This window comes from Nelumbo lutea, chromosome 4 (genome assembly GCF_056320005.1).
Source record: "Nelumbo lutea isolate HS-2025 chromosome 4, American lotus-T2T, whole genome shotgun sequence".
In the NCBI taxonomy this organism is placed as follows: domain Eukaryota; kingdom Viridiplantae; phylum Streptophyta; class Magnoliopsida; order Proteales; family Nelumbonaceae; genus Nelumbo; species Nelumbo lutea.
Genome location: NC_142687.1, coordinates 80,744,093 through 80,762,956, shown reverse-complemented (window position 1 = coordinate 80,762,956; position 18,864 = coordinate 80,744,093). Strand labels below are relative to the sequence as shown.

General features: G+C 33.7%; 2 protein-coding genes across 4 annotated transcripts; both read right to left on the bottom strand.

Moving 5' to 3' along the window:
- Positions 1 to 822: 822 nt before the first annotated feature.
- LOC148861289 (universal stress protein PHOS32-like) lies at positions 823 to 2,635 on the bottom strand. 2 transcript variants are annotated; one of them, XM_088983830.1, is made up of 5 exons: positions 2,341 to 2,628; positions 1,962 to 2,214; positions 1,763 to 1,872; positions 1,323 to 1,441; positions 823 to 1,125 (listed from the first exon to the last, which is right to left on the bottom strand). In XM_088983830.1, the coding sequence occupies exons 2-5, from the start codon at positions 2,137 to 2,139 to the stop codon at positions 1,038 to 1,040; spliced, it is 495 nt and encodes a 164-aa protein (XP_088839956.1). In that variant the 5' UTR covers positions 2,140 to 2,214; positions 2,341 to 2,628; the 3' UTR covers positions 823 to 1,037. The 2 variants fall into 2 exon arrangements, with proteins under 2 accessions (XP_088839956.1, XP_088839955.1); XM_088983829.1 differs by having other exon boundaries at positions 1,962 to 2,635.
- Positions 2,636 to 5,648: 3,013 nt separating this feature from the next.
- LOC148861288 (Protein kinase superfamily protein) lies at positions 5,649 to 17,905 on the bottom strand. 2 transcript variants are annotated; one of them, XM_088941554.1, is made up of 8 exons: positions 17,434 to 17,905; positions 16,386 to 16,838; positions 15,808 to 16,179; positions 10,499 to 10,711; positions 7,432 to 7,803; positions 7,044 to 7,287; positions 6,807 to 6,954; positions 5,649 to 6,255 (listed from the first exon to the last, which is right to left on the bottom strand). In XM_088941554.1, exons 2-8 carry the CDS (start codon positions 16,831 to 16,833, stop codon positions 5,878 to 5,880), a joined length of 2,175 nt encoding a protein of 724 aa, XP_088797680.1. In that variant the 5' UTR covers positions 16,834 to 16,838; positions 17,434 to 17,905; the 3' UTR covers positions 5,649 to 5,877. The 2 variants fall into 2 exon arrangements, with proteins under 2 accessions (XP_088797680.1, XP_088797681.1); XM_088941555.1 differs by lacking the exon at positions 17,434 to 17,905 and adding an exon at positions 17,235 to 17,373.
- Between the last annotated feature and the right edge of the window lie 959 nt (positions 17,906 to 18,864).

Genomic DNA, 18,864 nt, shown 5'->3' with positions numbered 1-18,864 from the left:
ATGGTTCGAATGATTAATTGCCCAGGTCAGCGGTTTACTGACCAAAATCAATGATTTTTGAAGAAAATTTGATTTTGGGGAAAATCAAAACCAGTCACCTAACTGATTCCCGATTTTTCTGGTCCAGTTTTGAAAAACATGCTCCTCACATTAACCTCATTGCATATATTAACCCCAAGAACATCTCCCATATATACTTGTATGTTATTATTCATGACATATCCCAATTCCTCTAACATGCACCCTCACCATAAAGTCTATTGCGCTTGAAGCATGTGCCCACCTATACGATATCATTGTGCTGAAATTTAATTAGTTATAATAGGGTCACGAGGACCAAATACTAATACACTATCAAATAGGCTTTCTTCACACCATTTAAACTAAAAGCTTAAGCTGTTGGGTGAGGAATTAATAGAATTTTAGTTTTTGATATATCCATTAATCCAAATTCATGGGGTCTTTTTATTGGTTAATGTTTGAAATTGTCTTAAAAAATCATCAAAATTTTGTATTTTATTTTTCTTTTCCAGATTTTACGTAGTTAATTATTCCAAAAATTAAAGGAAAATTTTAAATCCTGGACAATATTTTCTTATCCAGTGTTTTCAAGTGAAACAAATAGACCCTTGGAGACAGATTCGAAGACTAATAGATTCACACAGACTTTGTTACGTTGGCTTCTCTATGATTTTGGCCGTTTTTTTTTTCCCATTATGCATGGAGACAGATTCGATTATTCGAACATTAACAAGTGGGGAAAAAAAAGACAGAGAAAAGAAGAACTCTCCAACTTTATACATTCAGAAAGTGCACAAAATATTCAGGAATGTAGAACAAAATATTATTCAGTCATCAAAAGTCATTGGGTGCAAGAAAGAGCACCTCCCACTGAGAAAAAAAAAAAGAAGAAGAAAGAAAATTAAAACACATCAATGATCAATCCCAAAATCCAACTTCTAACAGAAAGAAAATCAAGTTCTTCCAACAACAACACAGACTCTGCAGAGAAAGAAAGCAGAGATCGATCGGAGAGACTAGCCGTGGTGTTCAACATGCTTCACAACAGTAACCGGACAAGAACCATTGTTCACCACGTGGTTGCTAACACTGCCCAAAAGAACCCTGATCGAGGAAGCAAAAATGAATGAGAGCAATTAAAATCAAGACCCAGAAACCAAAATCAACAAATCCGAACTCAAAACATCACGAGCTACGTTGAAAGATTTCCATCAGCTCATAATCATCAAGCAAGCTAACAATAAGAAATTAACGAGAAAGATAAAGCAACAAAGCAAGCGGGCTGTAGATTCTAGTCCTACCTCTTGAGCTTGCCAAGACCTCTGTTTCCGATGACAAGGTGAGTGAGGGGGACGGTATCAATTGCTTCGCATAGCCTCTCGCGAGGGTCTCCCCAGTAGATCTTCATAACAACCGTAACCTGCAAATGCCAAAGCTCTGAACTGAGAGCCCTAAAGGGATGTAAAAAATTAAAAATAAAATATGGGGTATGTGTAAGGGCGGTCACGAATCGAGTTTTTTCACGAGTTATTCGAGTTCAATTCATGAAAAGCTTGGTACAGTTTGGTTTAAATTGAGTTTTATATATATATATATATATTTTATTTTTATAAAATGTAGAGTTGATTCGGGCCGAATTTGAGATCAAGTCCCTAACTCGAATAGAATTTAAACCTAATAATTTATCTCCAATAACCAAATATTCAGTTCGACTTGGATCGAATTCTATTAAGTTAATTACCTTTTTCTGCTTGGCTGCAGACTGGACTGCATTCAAAGTGTCCTGATCGGGCATCACCCCATATTTCTTCATGATGACAGCGTCCGAGAACTCGTGAAGAGGGATCAAGGCTGTGAATTTTAATTTTTTAATGAAAATATAAAGAAGGAAGAGAGGAAGGATGGAAATATGGTGTATATGGATATGGAAGAAGACATACGGGAACCGGTGGCCTCCCAGAGCTGCATCTCGCCCTGCTCGTAGTCTCCTTCAGGCCGGATGTGTATAAGGATGACGTGATCTCCTTCGCAGACACTGTTCTCTAACGCCCATCTCAGTGCTTTCTTGCTGCACTCCGAGAAATCAACAGCTACGCCAATTCTTCCGTTTCCTCCCATCTCTGATCTCTATGTATTTCTTTGTATCTCTGTTACTTTTTAATTCTCACGCTTCTCTTTTGATCTGGTCGAACACTGGAGAGAAAGCAACAAGAGCGAAATAAAAAAGCCCAGAAACGAGACTACAAAAAAAGCAATTCCGATCGAAACGCGAGATTGTAATTGTAGTAACAGAAAAAGAGTAATAACGGATGGTCGTACTTTGAAGTTTGATCTGGTCGAACACCACCCGTCAACCACGCTCTTTGCTACAGATCTGGAGTCAATGGCCACACCAAATTTGTCTGAAATCTTCCACCAAATAAAAAACATGAACCACGTCGGTACCAATATATCATTTCTCTTCATGAAAAGTTATTATTTCAGAAAAGAAAATAGAAATTTTGGTTAATTTGGATTTTAGGGTTTAGCCTGTTTCTGGACCTTTGGAGATGGTTTAAAACTTCAAATCAATAAAATGTCGGGTTCGAAAAGAACCCACAAAATATCGACGTTTCCTGACTAGTAAAATGAATTAAAATTCAATTGGGACGCACTAGAAAAGGCCCATTTTAAATTGTGAAATGGGAAAAAAATGAATTTTCATAGGCTCAATTTGAAATGCAAATATGTACAGTATGAATACATGCAAAATAATATAAAATATAAGGTTTTGCACTTTACAAATTTGTATTTCTATTCTTTTAAATTGAGTTTAAGGGTCTGCTCGTTTCCTCTTTTAACTCTTATCTCTTAAGAGGAATCTTTTAACTTTAAGAGAAAAATGATTGTTTGTTTCATCTTATCTCTTATCTTTGATCTCTTAAAGTGCAATCATACAAATTTTTGTTTTCATACCCCCAAAAAGACAAATAAAAACTCGAATATATAGGGTGAAAATAGATGTTTGATAATTTTCAAAATTCAGAATCAGATTTCAAAACAACATTCTCTGCATTGTGAGTTCAGAGGAAATAAAAGTTCATCAATACCAATATACCTAATAATGTAAGTATTGCACTTTCAGATGTCAGACTTCAGAACAAACGAAGAGACCCTAAGTCTTGATTTGGAAAGAATACAAATACAAATATATACAATGCAAATTCATGCAAAACAATACAAAAGATAAGGTTTTGCATTCTATATGTTTCTATATGTACTCCTTCCAAACTGAGCTTTGGCTTGGTTTGGAAAGAATATAAATACAAATATGCACAGTACAAATACATAGAAAACAATACAAAATACAAGGTTTTGCACCCTACATATATGTATTTGTATTCCTTCTAAACTTAGCTCTTTTTTCCATTTTTTTATTTGTTTATTAAACTTGATTTGGAAAGAATACAAATACAAATATGTACAGTGCAAATTCATACAAAATAATACAAAAGATAAGGTTTTGCACTTTATATGTTTGTATTTGTACTCCTTCCAAACCAAGTTTTGGCTTAGTTTGAAACGAGTACAAATGCAAATATTTACAGTGCAAATACATAGAAAACAATGGTTGTGTTTGGTTGCAATGCAAACGCAAATATGTACACTGTATACTTACCCTCTTTTCGGTTCATGAATGCAAATACGGTTCAGATTTTAAACCATTTTTGCACTCATCTTGTTTGTTTGAAATTGGTGCTAAGTGTGGGCCCCATCATTAAATGCTCTAGTGCCTTAACTTTGGTTAAAAAGTTGATTATCAAAAAATACAAAATTGTATAAAAAAAAATATGTACAATAATGCTCTCTTTGCAGGGTACAAAATTATCAGAAAATACATTTTTTATCTAATAATCATTACTTTTTTACATGTCAAACAAACACTCATAAACACGAACTATAGTACATAAATACCCCCATTCGGCATTTGTATTGCAAACAAATGGAGCCAATCCACCTTAGCCCTTGTGTATTTCCACACTGGTTATTTAATTTTAGTCATCTCAATGTTTATTTTGAGAATTGAGATGTTAGGTCTAAGCTAATGTGCATGGAACTGCAAATCCAAACTAATTGAATGACTCATGGTGGTCACAAAGTATGTTTACATGGATTTAGCCGAAGAGAGGGTGGAAAATTCACTTCTTCACTTCAACTATTACCACAAGGTACCCACTCTACATTGCAAATTAGTTTTGCTTGACATCCATCTCTCTATTTGCCTTTTCTTTTTCTTGAATTTGGTAGGTCTGTCAATAAGTCAGGTCTACCCAGCAGAACCAAACTGAACCGATTATATCAGTTCTGGTATTTTCAGGGGCCGAGCCAGAAAATTTTTATGAGGGGGAACAAAACCTAAAGTTGATTAGGGAGGGATGGGGGAATAAATATAGATGGGCCCATATGGGAGGCCGACCATTAGATTGGGGAGTGGGGAGGGGGAATTTACATGGAAAACTATTTCAAGTGGGGATATTTACATCTATTAATAATTGGGCTGGCACTGGTCCTTGCTGAACCGATTATATATGTTTAATAATGTATAAAGGTCTTTTGGTTTTCTAATTTTTGTATATTTTGCCCAAAAGGGTAAATTACATAGACGGTATATAAGATAATTTTGGTTAAAAATACTAGTTTTATCAACATATAAACAGTTTATTATTTCACTATTGTTTTTGTTAAGGTTGTATCACCAAAAACAAAGTTTTTAAGTTGTTATCGGCATAGATAATTATAGATGTCAAGCATAATATGATCATGGAATCATTTCTATCCATGAATATTTGCCCAACTTTTCTGAGGTGTAATGATCATGAAACCATATCCTATTAGAGGAATAAATAGAGTTGATAGGGAGAGCGAGAAAAGATACAGGAGGTGAGGAGGTAGGAGTAAACTTTTCTCTTAGGGTTCATTTGTTTTTTGGATTTTGAGAGGGGGGAAGATATACTCATGTTCTTTTTTCAGAATTATGTGGTATCCAAGAAAAAATTATTTTCCCTAGGTATCATTTACCCAAATAAGTGATATTTATCTCCAGTGGGTAATTAATTTTTTCATTTGGGGGAAAGTTTTCAACACTTGGATAAGACAAAATTGTCCCTTTTAGTAATAACTTTTTATGGCTAAAATGACAATTGTCTTAATTACCTAAAAAATAAAAGAACATGGGTAAATGCAATTACCCAGATAAGAAATATTTACTTGATAAATGCATTTACTAAGTAACTTCTGAAAAACGAACAGGGCCTTAGAGGTATTATTGAGCTGGGAGTGTAATTGGGAGACATGCCTAAGATTGAAAATTTTGCTTCTAACATCTAATTTTATTTAGTTAAACTCAATTTGGAAAGAGTACAAATTACAAACATATAGAACCTTATCTTTTGTATTATTTTGTATGAATTTGCTGTACATATTTATATTTGTATTCTTTCTAAATCGAGCCTAATAAACAAATAAAAAGTGAAAAGAAAAAAAGAAAAAAAGAAAAAAAGCAGAAGTTAAGCCAGACAAGAGTTTTATTGTTGATGGCATAGCCCAAATTGAAAGCATCTGCTAGAACTGCTTTGAGAGGAGAAAGATGAGCAAAAATAAATAAAAATAAAAGCTACATGGAATATATACAATCAACTCTGCAGATGACCAAACACTACATGGGAAAAACTGAAAGTGGTTTCTCCACACGGGTGAAAAAAAAAAGGGGGAAAACAACAACCATCATCTCAAATCCTCAGCCACTTTTCAAGTATGATTAAATGAATAAAAGCTTTAGATCAGACGATGGCAGCTGGAGAACTTGACAAAAAAATCTCATCTTCCTTCATGCAAGTCTTCTGAGAACACTGCCGTTCGAGAGATGTTGTCATTGTCAAATGCACTTAAACCAGAAAAAGGGCCAGAAGAGAACATTGAAGAAGTTCCATCCGACTCATAAGTAGTGGATGACTGCCTGAGGTTGGTACGGCTGTTCGACGTGGCTAACATGGAATCTTGATACTCTGTGATGCGCTGCACCATTTTTAGAGACTGCACCACTTCACCCATTGTTGGACGCTGGTTTGCCTCAGGGGCAACACAGGCTGCTGCAATTGTGCAAACACGTACAAAGTCATCCTCTGGATACTTGCCACCTAGTCTTGGATCAGCAAGCTCTTCCAATCGATCCTTATCTCTAAGAATGGGTCTTGCCTGAATGCAATAAAAGCATAGTTCTTCAAATTATACCGAGAACAGTGAGTTACTTCTCTAACAAAAGCAGAGGAGGGAGGGATGTCTATCAACTAAATCTATTAACTGTTGGATTCTGGAAGTGGAAGCATCAACCTCAGGGAGTTTGTCAAATCTGAGACAACCATGGCACAGACTTTAAGATTCCTATATTTTGCACTAAGCATACAGATGAAAATAAAATGGGAAAAGGGAAATAGCCCTTAATTTGCACATGAATGGAAAATTTGTAATTCTTGGTAATATAATCAATAATTTTTTGCATGTTATTTGCACCGATTTATGCACCTAAGTCAACAAATGCAGTTTTCTTAAAAAAAGTCAAATAATTTCACCCGAGTACCCAGCTCCTATACGTGCATATACACAATTTCTCCTAAGTTCAGTATTAAATGGGGAGTCAAAAAAAAAAACTTGCTATCTGAGATAGCACTTATACCCAGGAAAAGCAAGTAAACAAGGCAGAAATGTAGGAATTTAGGATCAATAAAATAGGAGAGGAAAGTACTAACCCAGGTAACAAGGTTCTCCTGGCCTGAAGGTTGTGACATATCAACAGGTTTCCTTCCAGTCAACAACTCAAGGAGGACAACCCCATAGCTGTATACGTCACTCTTTACCAGTAGATGGCCAGTCATGGCATATTCTGGAGCTACATACCTAGTTCACAACAACTTTATAGTAAAATAATAAAAGAATAAAGCAAAGAGTAGCTTTGGTAAGAACTAAGAAGCACATTAGATGTTTACCCAAATGTGCCCATCACACGAGTGGACAGATAATTTGCCCGCCCTTCAGGTGCCTGTTTGGCTAGGCCAAAGTCAGCAACTTTAGCATGAAAGTTATTCTCAAGTAATATATTTGATGCCTTAAAATCCCTGTGGATGACACAGGGTTGTGAGTCCTCGTGTAGGTATGCAAGCCCTCTAGCAGCATCTAAGGCAATCTTCATTCTGGTATCCCAGTCCAGAGGGCAATTTACACCCAAGGGGCCTGAAAAAACATAAGCATTCCTATAAGCATCAGTTTCTATCTATCATGCTTCATTAGTGGAGACTCGATCTTCACTAAAAGCAGTTAGTATCATAAAGATATCAAAACAAATGTAGAAATCTGTGGCACAAGAAGGTGAAATACCATGGAGCCAGGCCTCTAAACTTCCATTTGGAACAAGTTCATAACAGAGGAGATTCTGTAAAGAGTCGCGACTGCTACAGTAGCCCACAAGTTTCACTAAATTACGGTGATGCAGCCTGCTAAGCATCTCAACTTCAACCAAGAACTCTTTATCACCTTGTTGTCCTCCATTAGTAAGTTTCTTGATTGCAACAGCTGTTCCATCACTTAAGACACCTTTGAAAACCCTGCCAAATCCACCCTCTCCAAGCACACTTGCAGGCTCAAAGTCATTTGTTGCTTCTTTAAGCTCTTCATATGCCAGAAATCGTGTACTGCTCGGGTGGGGAAGAGATCCTCCTGTTGAAATTGCATCTGTAGTCCTTGGCTTTGCTGCAATATGAACTCAAGTTATGTATAATTTTATTTAAAAAAGAACTTCATAATAATAGTGCAAATCAGATCCATATTAAGTTCGTGTTTCCTGAGTTCCTTTCTCTAATTAAACTTACAGTCCAACATTCTTAATGTATTTCCCTCAATGAGTAATTTTTACTCTCAGGAAGACACCCCCCCACACACACCAAGATCCCTAATATGTGCTGTTCATTTCATTGTTTAATTTTAATATTTGGAAGTACAGTAATCACACAGGAGAAGAGACATCTTCACTCTTGGAATCTCATACAGGTCAACCTGCACTATGTTGAATCTGATGTGAGGTTACCACTCACTGTCCCAAGAAGGGGAAATGATCCAATGTCAAGACCACACAGACAAAATTTAGATCTAATCCATTTTTCCAGGAAATGAAGTAAGATTTTGAGAAGTTGAACTGTGTAAGATTGAAAAATTTACATCTCATATAGAAAAAAGAGCTCAGATGGTCAATTGGTAGACTTTCTGTACAAGTACATAGAAGATCTAGTGATGGATAAAAAATAATAGCACACAATTTCCTTGTAAAACCACCAAACCAACCTCTTTGAATTCCTAAAGAATTGATAGCTTAAAAAGGAAAGGAAAAAAGAAAAGCAACAGTAAGCTTTCAATATTGATTTTCATTTGATCAAGCAAAAATGAAGCAACAAAATCAAAGAAGGAAAAAAATCAAAGAAAGCAAAAGTGAAGCAACAAAATGAGCGATAAGCCATATAACCAGAGGCAGAACACATGGCCAGACAAGGTGTTTATATGAAATTTAGATTATAAATATTTTTGGTACCCAACATGTCAACACAGGTATATATATATATATATATATATGAATCACAGGTATCTATATTTTAGGTGGCTGATATAGTAATGAACAGGGATGGTAAGTGTTGTTTACCAGGAGAAGAGGAAGGATGGTCAATATAGCAATGAATAGCAAGGCAAGACTAGCTGTCTTATAAAAATGCTTAGGCAGGCACCTAAGCACCAGCTATGCAGTGGTTTTAGGAATATGAGACCCATGTTGGGTATGATCCATGTAGACATTTTCCACATTTTCAATGGTAATAACTTTTGCATATAAAGACATTACATCATTAAGTTCATTAGGCAATAACTTTTAATCATAAATTTTCTATATTATAATATTATAGTCAATTCCATTCAGAAAACTATCAAGGCATATTTAGTTTAAAATAATGAATTGTCATGTAAAGATAATCCAAACAAATAAGCAAAGTAACAGGTTCAGTTGATAAGTTTTTGTTTGTAATTTTCATGCAAACAAAAAAATTATCTTCAGTCTCTAAATTAAAGAAAACAACCAACTAATATTTCACCACCAACAAAACAAAGATGTACAATAAAATTTCAACAATACTTATCTAAATACAACCAAATAAACCAAACATCTAATGATTATTATAAAAACACATCAATCTTCAATACTCATAACTTCTAATAAGCCAAGCACACAAAATTCAACATCAACCACAATATTGTCAAAAACAACACAATATTCAACTTATTAAATAATACACATAACACTAGTTGGGGGAATTCAAATTGATAGAGAGGAGTGCTTGGGTGACTTTCTAAATGGCAATCTCAACAATATTTATCTAAATACAACCAAATAAACCAAACATCTAATGATTATTATAAAAACACATCAATCTTCAATACTCATAACTTCTAATAGGCCAAGCACACACAATTCAACATCAAACACAATATTGTCAAAAACAACACAATATTCAACTTATTAAATAATACACATAACACTAGTTGGGGGAATTCAAATTGATAGAGAGGAGTGCTTGGGTGACTTTCTAAATGGCAATCTCATTGTTGTTTTAGCATATGACAATTTGGAAATTTATATATTCATAGTATATAATTAATAAAAAATATTTATTACAAATATAGTAAGATACTGTTGGTCCGGTTAACCACAGGTTTATTCCTAGATTAAATGAAACCAAATCCAAACCGATGGATTCAATCGGATTTTATGGTTCAGATTGTTGGTTTTTGGACCAGACATTTTGTTTCTCAGATTATCATGAGCACCTCTAATAGAACCCATGTAGCCATAGCCTCTTGCTACCAACCAATACACCCATTTGTTTAATATACTACTCAGCTGGGTCCCCATTTGTAACCCAGAAAACATATCTGTAGTTTTGTTCTTGTTGACTGCCTTCCTTTTAGTTACTTTTTAGATGTTAGATTAATTGAGCTTTATGTTTTGTTAATTTATAAGGGGTGGAAACTTGGGTCAGGTTGGGTTGAACATTTGTCAAATTTTGAATGGGCCCAAGCCCAAACCCAAACTCAATGTAGTTGAAATTCTTCAACTTGGGCAACCCAAACCCCCTAATTCCAAATAGATTTTGTATTCTAATGGAGTGTTACTTTTCACTACTAACATCTGCAGGTATTGCATTCAGGAAGACTCAAAACGCTGCAGGTTTCCCCAATTACCCAGCCAATAATTCCAAGCTGTTTTCTTTTCATTATTGATTTTTCGGAGGTATATATACAAAAAAGATTAATCTGATATCTTATCTAGTGGTACTTACCATAATCATTTAGTATAGAGTAAATTAGTTCTCTGCCATCACAAGAGTAATTGATTTGAAATACGTACCTATTTCTTTGGGAGGCGATTTCTTCTTTTCTGGAAGCGATATGCATGCATAAATTATTAGCACAGATATAACTATGATTACAAGGAGACTAACACCAATACCAAGAATCAGAATCAACTTTGTATGCCTCCCTTTATTACCAGCAACAGACAGTGTAGAAGGAGAAGGCAGATGGGCTGAAGCAGCTATAGGTGACATAGCTGAAGCAGGAGCTGTAATCAGATGCTAAAGTAAGTATGCAGAGATTATTGGTCATCAATACCAATAGTTTAACTGTAAACAAAGTGTGTGAGTAAATAAAGACCAAGTTTTCTATATTGATGAATGAACTAAGCGGAGCTGTAATCAGATGCTAAAGTAAGTATGCAGAGATTATTGGTCATCAATACCAATAGTTTAACTGTAAACAAAGCGTGTGAGTAAATAAAGACCAAGTTTTCTATATTGATGAATGAACTAAGCGGGCAGGATAGGAAAAAAAATTATCCACAGATACAAAATTTATCCCCCCCCCTAAGGGGAAAAAAACAGAAAAGAACATTAAGAATAATGAATTAGCTGCATAAAGTTAATCTGAAATGAAATTTAAAAGATAAATTACTTCACCCAAAGAGGAAATGAAATCCTCATCCTTTCGTAACAAAGCAATTTTATCCTTGCACAACATTTCCTTATTTTAAAAGAGCAAAAAAAAAAAAACTTAGTAATAAATAATTAACAAGGGGTGAGTTATTATCAGGTTAAATTCGTATCAGTGTTGCATGGACTCTCCTAAGGAAACTCTAAAGATATATAAATTTTAGTCATTTATAAAACAATAACTTTGTATGCTTGATCAGTATCTTAAGACAGTAAGGCTGCATTTGGCATTCCTTATTTTAGGGACTTATCTCCTTTTTTCTTCTAAAATGTCCCTATGAACATTGAATTTTTAACTGCAAAAGTAGATAAGTCCTTAAAATAAGGAATGCCAAGTGCAGCCTAACTTTACTACATAAAAGGTAAGTTCCCTTAACTGTCATGCTTAGTACATCCAAAATAAGGATCAGGTATAGCAAGTAGCAACTCTGAGTGAACACATGAAATAAAAAGGAAGAAAAGCTTAGGAATCAGAATCTGACACATGCTCAAGAATCTGATCCAGCAAGATGAGAAAGTATGGACATATGGAATATCTATGGAAAAGTATATACCATTAAAATAGTTGATATTTTTTTAATTCTAACATTATATGCCTGCAAAAAACTGTTGCTTTTGTTACTAATTAATGTTCAATATACAAAATGGCATTTATCTTGTAAATTACCTGTTCATTTATGTCAAATAAGCTAGGAGATAAAAATGAAATGTTATGTAAAAGTGTCCTCAAGAATCTGTGGACTGTCAGATTCCAATGTGTATCCAACACAGACATACCGTCCATTTAAGAAAGTCCATGCAACATCCTCATAATCAATAACAAGATCAGAAGCATGAACCAATATGATCCGTGTAAGCACAGAACATCTTCCCCAAGAAGCTGTGGAAGGACCCACAACCCCCCTATTGCTGACTAAAATCTCATGATATGGCCAAAAATGATGCAAGAATTACTGCAAAATACCCATCCCTTAGTAAAATACAGCTCTCATTACCCCGTCCCTTGCTAAGCCACACCCCCGCTAAGAAGTTCCCTGGCATCAGGACCCATTTGAACAAGCTGTTCACAACAATGTAATGCTGAAGAGTCTGAGGACCATTTGGTAATGATTTCATGATATGGCCAAAAATGATGCAAGAATTACTGCAAAATACCCATCCCTTAGTAAAATACAGCTCTCATTACCCCGTCCCTTGCTAAGCCACACCCCCGCTAAGAAGTTCCCTGGCATCAGGACCCATTTGAACAAGCTGTTCACAACAATGTAATGCTGAAGAGTCTGAGGACCATTTGGTAATGATTTTATCCAATGTCGTTTATGTCATATTTTTCTTGAAAGCATTTTATATTTTGAATATTCCAATAGTACTTTTTGCACTATTTGCTTCTTACTAGATGCTTTTTAGTTTTGAATATTTGTAAAAAAAATAGATGTTCTATAAATTAGAGTGGGTTAGATGGTGAAGAGTGAAGACATGTTCCAGAAGTGTTTAACAACCATTTGTATCACTCAAGTTTAAAGAGAATTTTATGGATGCTATAGGATTAAGTTATCAACCATGTAATATGGAATAAAATGTTGGGTAATCAACAAAAAATGCATCCATAAAATTAGCATATTAAAGATAGGGATGTTGACATGGATTAGTGGCAAGACTGTGAAGATGGCACTAGCACTCCAGCAGTTAATGCGTAATATTTGTAACATCAATTAGTGGCATGATAAGGAAAAGTTGGCTGGGGCAGTTTGATCATGTTTGCATTAGTGAGCAGTGGCTTAGTGCCAAGGATTAAAGTATCGGTATCGGGTATTGTATCGGGCCACTCAGATACAAATACGGATTCGGATACGCTTTGGAAACACATGGATACGGACGAAAAAATATAGATACACCGAAAAATGCATATAAATTCCATAAACATACTAATAACATTATTTTTAAGATCAAAATAGCCATAATTAATGTATAGATACATAGAAAATGTATATTCTAAAGGTATATGTGAAGAAATATACTACAATTAATATAGTGGGATGCATAGGAATCATATAATTTTATTGATATTGTATCAATCAAGAAATCCTGGAACATATTTATATATATTTTACTAATTAATACATGCACAAAGCTATTATTATGTTATTTTTTATTGAATTTCAAGATACAAAACATATGCAACTATTATATGTCAATTATTATATTGATTATTTTCTATTTTACTATTTTTAATTTTTAATATTAACTGAAAATCAACTAAAAATTAATTCTGAAATGTTTAGTTAACAATGTTTTTATTTTTGTAAACAATAAACACGTTATTATAAAATGTAATTAAAATATAAATTAAATTTTATAAAAATATATAATATTAACTTAAAATATATTAAATATATTAAATTTTCTAAGATACACATCATATGCAAATTCATAATTTTTAACTACTAAAATAATTTTTCCATTATTAATATTTTATTTCCATATATTTTGAGATAAAAAAAATCGTTTTTTGATATAAATGTAGATTAATGGATTTGACAAATTCAATTTATATTATATTCTCGAGGTGTTTGTAAATAATATCTTTATTTTTATAAATAATATTTATACTTTTATTTATTTCAAATTAAAATATTAATTAATAATTTATAAAATTTTAAGATACATATCATGTTCAAATATATAAATATTAAGTACTAAAATAATTCTTCTATTATTAATATATTTTTTCGTATAAACTTCTTGAGATTAAACAAATTTTTTATATAAATGTGGATTTAAGAAATTATTTATTCTATTAGTTTATAAAATATTAGTTTTGAACATTATTTTTTTATTTTGCTGGAATTGTTAAACACAAATGTAATTTTTCTGCATTACATGTGGACACTAGAATAGAAAAAAGTTATCTTATTTCATTAAATTTCATAAGATGAAAAGTGGCCTAGTGGATCAAGCGCATAGTTAAGGCTTTAACACTAGGTGATTTGTGTTCGAATCACACCAAACACATTTTTTACAAATAAACGCTCACATGCAAGAAACATTTTTAATTTTTAATATTAACTGAAAATCAACTAAAAATTAATTCTGAAATGTTTAGTTAACAATATTTTTATTTTTGTAAGCAATAAACACGTTGTTATAAAATGTAATTAAAATATAAATTAAAATTTATAAAAATATATAATATTAACTTAAAATATATTAAATATATTAAATCTTCTAAGATACACATCATATGCAAATTCATAATTTTTAACTACTAAAATAATTTTTCCATTATTAATATTTTATTTCCATATATTTTGAGATAAAAAAAAATCGTTTTTTGATATAAATGTAGATTAATGGATTTGACAAATTCAATTTATATTATATTCTCGACGTCTTTGTAAATAATATCTTTATTTTTATAAATAATATTTATACTTTTATTTATTTCAAATTAAAATATTAATTAATAATTTATAAAATTTTAAGATACATATCATGGTCAAATATATAAATATTAAGTACTAAAATAATTCTTCTATTATTATATATTTTTTCGTATAAACTTCTTGAGATTAAACAAATTTTTTATATAAATGTGGATTTAAGAAATTATTTATTCTATTAGTTTATAAAATATTAGTTTTGAACATTATTTTTTTTTATTTTGCTGGAATTGTTAAACACAAATGTAATTTTTCTGCATTACATGTGGACACTAGAATAGAAAAAAGTTATCTTATTTCATTAAATTTCATAAGATGAAAAGTGGCCCAGTGGATCAAGCGCATAGTTAAGGCTTTAACACTAGGTGATTTGTGTTCAAATCACACCAAACACATTTTTTACAAATAAACGCGCACACGCAAGAAACATGTTGATCCGTATCGTTCCGTATCAATCGATACAACACAATACAGGCCGATATGAATGTGTATCGCTCTGATACGCACGATTCAGGGGATACGGGTTTAGTCGTATCATATCCCATATCCCCTCTGGCCGATGCCGACCCGTATTAGACGTATCGTATAATACGTCTAATATTTAAATCCTTGCTTAATCATTAACAAATGGTGTGCCCCTTGATAGAGGAATAGCAAGACAAGATTAATCATTCATGCAACCATTCCTAGATAGCCAAGGCAAAGCTTGCTGAGTGAATTGAGTCATCTCAAATATTAGTGAATTTTAATTTATATGCTTCTTATATCATTTTATGAAATTTGATACAAGTGCCTTTCTCACTATTGTTATTATATTTCCTATACTTCAAGAAGATTTGGAAATGTCACCACATGTTCTCTACGTTCCCATTTCTAAAGGAACCAAAATGAAGTAGCAGATAGAAGATGCAAGTACAGGATTGCACATATAAAGTCTACACATTAATCACAGAACCACAGCATGAAGAAAGAGGCAATGACACCATATTATAACAGAACAAATCAATTACCTTGAGAAGGAGCCGGTGGCTTAAACCAGGTAAAATTAAGAAGATTTGGAAATGTCACCACATGTTCTCTACGTTCCCATTTCTAAAGGAACCAAAATGAAGTAGCAGATAGAAGATGCAAGTACAGGATTGCACATATAAAGTCTACACATTAATCACAGAACCACAGCATGAAGAAAGAGGCAATGATACCATATTATAACAGAACAAATCAATTACCTTGAGAAGGAGCCAGTGGCTTAAACCAGGTAAAATTAAGAAGTTTGTAGTCACCCACTAATGATGGGTCAAGATGAATCCGATGCTCAGCAAGCAATTTGTTTATAGCAAGTGAGTCACTGGCAGAAAAGCTTATCCCTGTATGTGGAGTAATGTCTATTGAAATATTCAACCTTGATAAGCTAAGTACATAAAAGTTGATGATCTCAAACTGAGAAACTCGTAGACCAAGCTGAGAAGCCAATTCTCCAAGAAAAGGACTCAAATTGGAATTGAGGGAAACATTCAGAAGGAGAAGGTCGAGCTTTATTGGATACACACAATGGCAAGATTGGCTCCCTCGTTTCAGCACCATGTCTGGCCCACAACAGTCTGTCCAAGTAGACAATCAGTCATTAAACAACAAAAACTAACAAGAATGGAATAGCATAGCCTCAAAGCTAGACTTCCTATCAAGTTGCCATCTGATTTTGAGTACTATGTTTTTTCTCTAAGGTGTAATGATATTTTCTGTTTCCTGATCCCACCAAATCAAGTTGGAAAATGTAAAACAATAACTGGTTTATGATATAGCTTACCAGAGATTTGAGGAGACAATGGTGGCTGAGCTAAACCAGAAGGGATTTTTCCAGAATTTGAATGTTCTGGAGCAACACCTGTCAATAGAGGAGGTAGAAGGTCAGCACTAGGTGCCGATAATTGGTTCCTCTTCATCGATGGTTTTGATGCCCTTGAACTTGAAGGAGGATTACTAGAAGTTGTTAATGAGCCATAATCTGGAGATGGAGATGGCACTGGTACTGCAGGAGCAGCAAGTGGAGGAAGATGTTTCCGATATGGCCGGTGAAACAATGGAAGATTAGCCGGAAGGGGAAGTTCGGAAGTTGTAGGCCCAGTGAATGGAGTGCCCATGGGAGATACTTGAGGTGCTCCCAATACATAGTTGGACGATTCAGCATCCGTTATAAATGATATGTAACATGAAATGAGCAAATATTCCAGAAACAACCACCGAGTATTTTTCATAATTCCTGAAAATTCAAATATATATGAATTGAAGGCAGCTAATATGAATGAAGACAGAAAATAAAATTAAAATAATGATAATAATAATAATAATAATAATATCGAGCCCAACAATTACAGTACGGAGGACGAAAGGAAAAGCTCACGATTTTGAAACTTTAAAACCCTAAACAATATATAAACTGGTGTGCACATGAGCAGGAATATATCAAGTTCTTGAGAGCAAATGATGTTAGCAGACCACTAGGCTGAAATGCATTTCAAGTAGATACATCTGCCAATGATTTAGCACCTATAACAGTGCATATTTCTATATGAAGAATGAGCTAACAGGCATAAACACTATCAGTAGTCATCGAGCAAAGCCAAAACAAAATCAACACTCCCAGATAGAAACAAACCCTAGTTCAGTGATGTCGAGCTTCCAAAAACCAAATCACCATCAGTTAAATAAAACAATGCGCTGCATTTTACGGAGTCCATTGAATAAACAGTCCAACCTCACCCAACAAAGAAAGAAAAGTTCAAAACGCAAGCAAATGACAGAAAGGACAAAATAATCGAAGAAGTAACCATCACAGGGGCCCGAAGAAAACGTACCAGTACTGTAAGTAATCGAGAACGAATCCGCGAAATCCGACACCACCGACGCCACAGAAAACGAACAGTTCAGATCTATCCAACCTTAATAAACCGTCGGTTAGATCACTCTTTGAAACAAATAATAACTTCAAATAGGAAAAAGAAAAAACATCAAGAGTATCTGTTGAAGTCATCGCCAACTTCCGATGAATCGTCAAAAGGCGGTGAGATTAATGGAAGAGGAGCTCGAAATGAATGACTGAGAGGCTCAGACGCCATAACTGGTAGTAAAATTAGGAATTTTAAGCTCATAGAGTCCAATTTCTGAATATGAATTCGGATTGTGCAAACCCTCCGAATTGATTTCGTTGAGCTCCTCCTCTTCTACCTTACTACAAAATCCTTGAAAGAATCCCTTCCATTTTTTTTCTTGGTCTTTCGGTGTGAAGAAGCAGAACTGCTGCAGAAGGCGCTGGGCCGCTGGCTTAACGTTAATGTATTCCTAACGTGCGCTTTTAACGGAAAAGTATCATCTAACGGTAAAAACGGATCGATGTCGCGGTTTAGACGTTTAGTGTCTGCGAAGGAAATATTTTCAAAGGAAAAAAATAATAATAATATTTTTTATTTTTGTAGGTAGGTACAAAAAGCGCGCCTATTTTTGGCACATATTAGGTAAAACTTGAAAAAATAGTAATTAACGAAAATGCCACTTCAAAGGAAAATGAGAGGCCGAGTGAGTCAACCCATCCTGCAGAAAACGAGTTAGCCCCCGTGTGGGAGTGCTTATAGCATACGAATAAGATAAATAAGTGTTTATCCTAACAAGCGCTTATGAATTGAATGTTTGGCCAAAAAGGACTTTTTTCCTAAAGAAACACTTTTGGGAATGCTTAAAAATAAGTGTTTATTCAAATGATGACTTATTTTGGGCTGGGACTATGGACCTGTTCGATGATTAAGTACTTGTTAAAATAAGTACTTGTTTGTTTCACAAGTGCTTCTTTTAACAACCACTTAAGGCTGTTTGGTAATTCACTTTTCAAATCACTTATTATGTTTTTAAGCACTTATTGGGGTGGGAATGCTTGGTAAGCTACTTTCCCCATAAGTGTTTATATTGACACAAATAACAATTTTAGCACTCACTTCACTCATACATATATATAATGCTTTTCACATGTTATACCACACATTTCAACCGAGAGCCCACGTGAACCCCCACATGGGCTGTCATGTGGATCTAATTAATAATAATAATAATAATAATAATAATAATAATAATATTATTATTATTATTATTATTATAAATAATTATAATTATTATAATTATAATTAGAAGGAAACAAAGAGATTTCTCCCTTCCTCTCTCTCTTCTTCTTCACCATCAGTTTATCTCTACAACAGCAATTCTCTTGGGCATCTAGTCGAACAGTACGTCCTCACAGA

Excerpts from the sequence above, each read along its gene's own strand:
- LOC148861289 (XM_088983829.1), bottom strand. The coding sequence starts at position 2,139 with ATGGGAGGAAACGGAAGAATTGGCGTAGCTGTTGATTTCTCGGAGTGC. Across the intron at positions 1,873-1,961 it reads CTGGGAGGCCACCGGTTCCC|CCTTGATCCCTCTTCACGAG; the intron begins GTATGTCTTCTT and ends TAAAATTCACAG. Across the intron at positions 1,442-1,762 it reads CTGCAGCCAAGCAGAAAAAG|GTTACGGTTGTTATGAAGAT; the intron begins GTAATTAACTTA and ends TGGCATTTGCAG.
- LOC148861288 (XM_088941554.1), bottom strand. The coding sequence starts at position 16,833 with ATGAAAAATACTCGGTGGTTGTTTCTGGAATATTTGCTCATTTCATGT. Across the intron at positions 10,712-15,807 it reads GCCACTGGCTCCTTCTCAAG|CTCCTGCTTCAGCTATGTCA; the intron begins GTAATTGATTTG and ends ATCTGATTACAG. Across the intron at positions 7,288-7,431 it reads TTTAGAGGCCTGGCTCCATG|GCCCCTTGGGTGTAAATTGC; the intron begins GTATTTCACCTT and ends ATGTTTTTTCAG.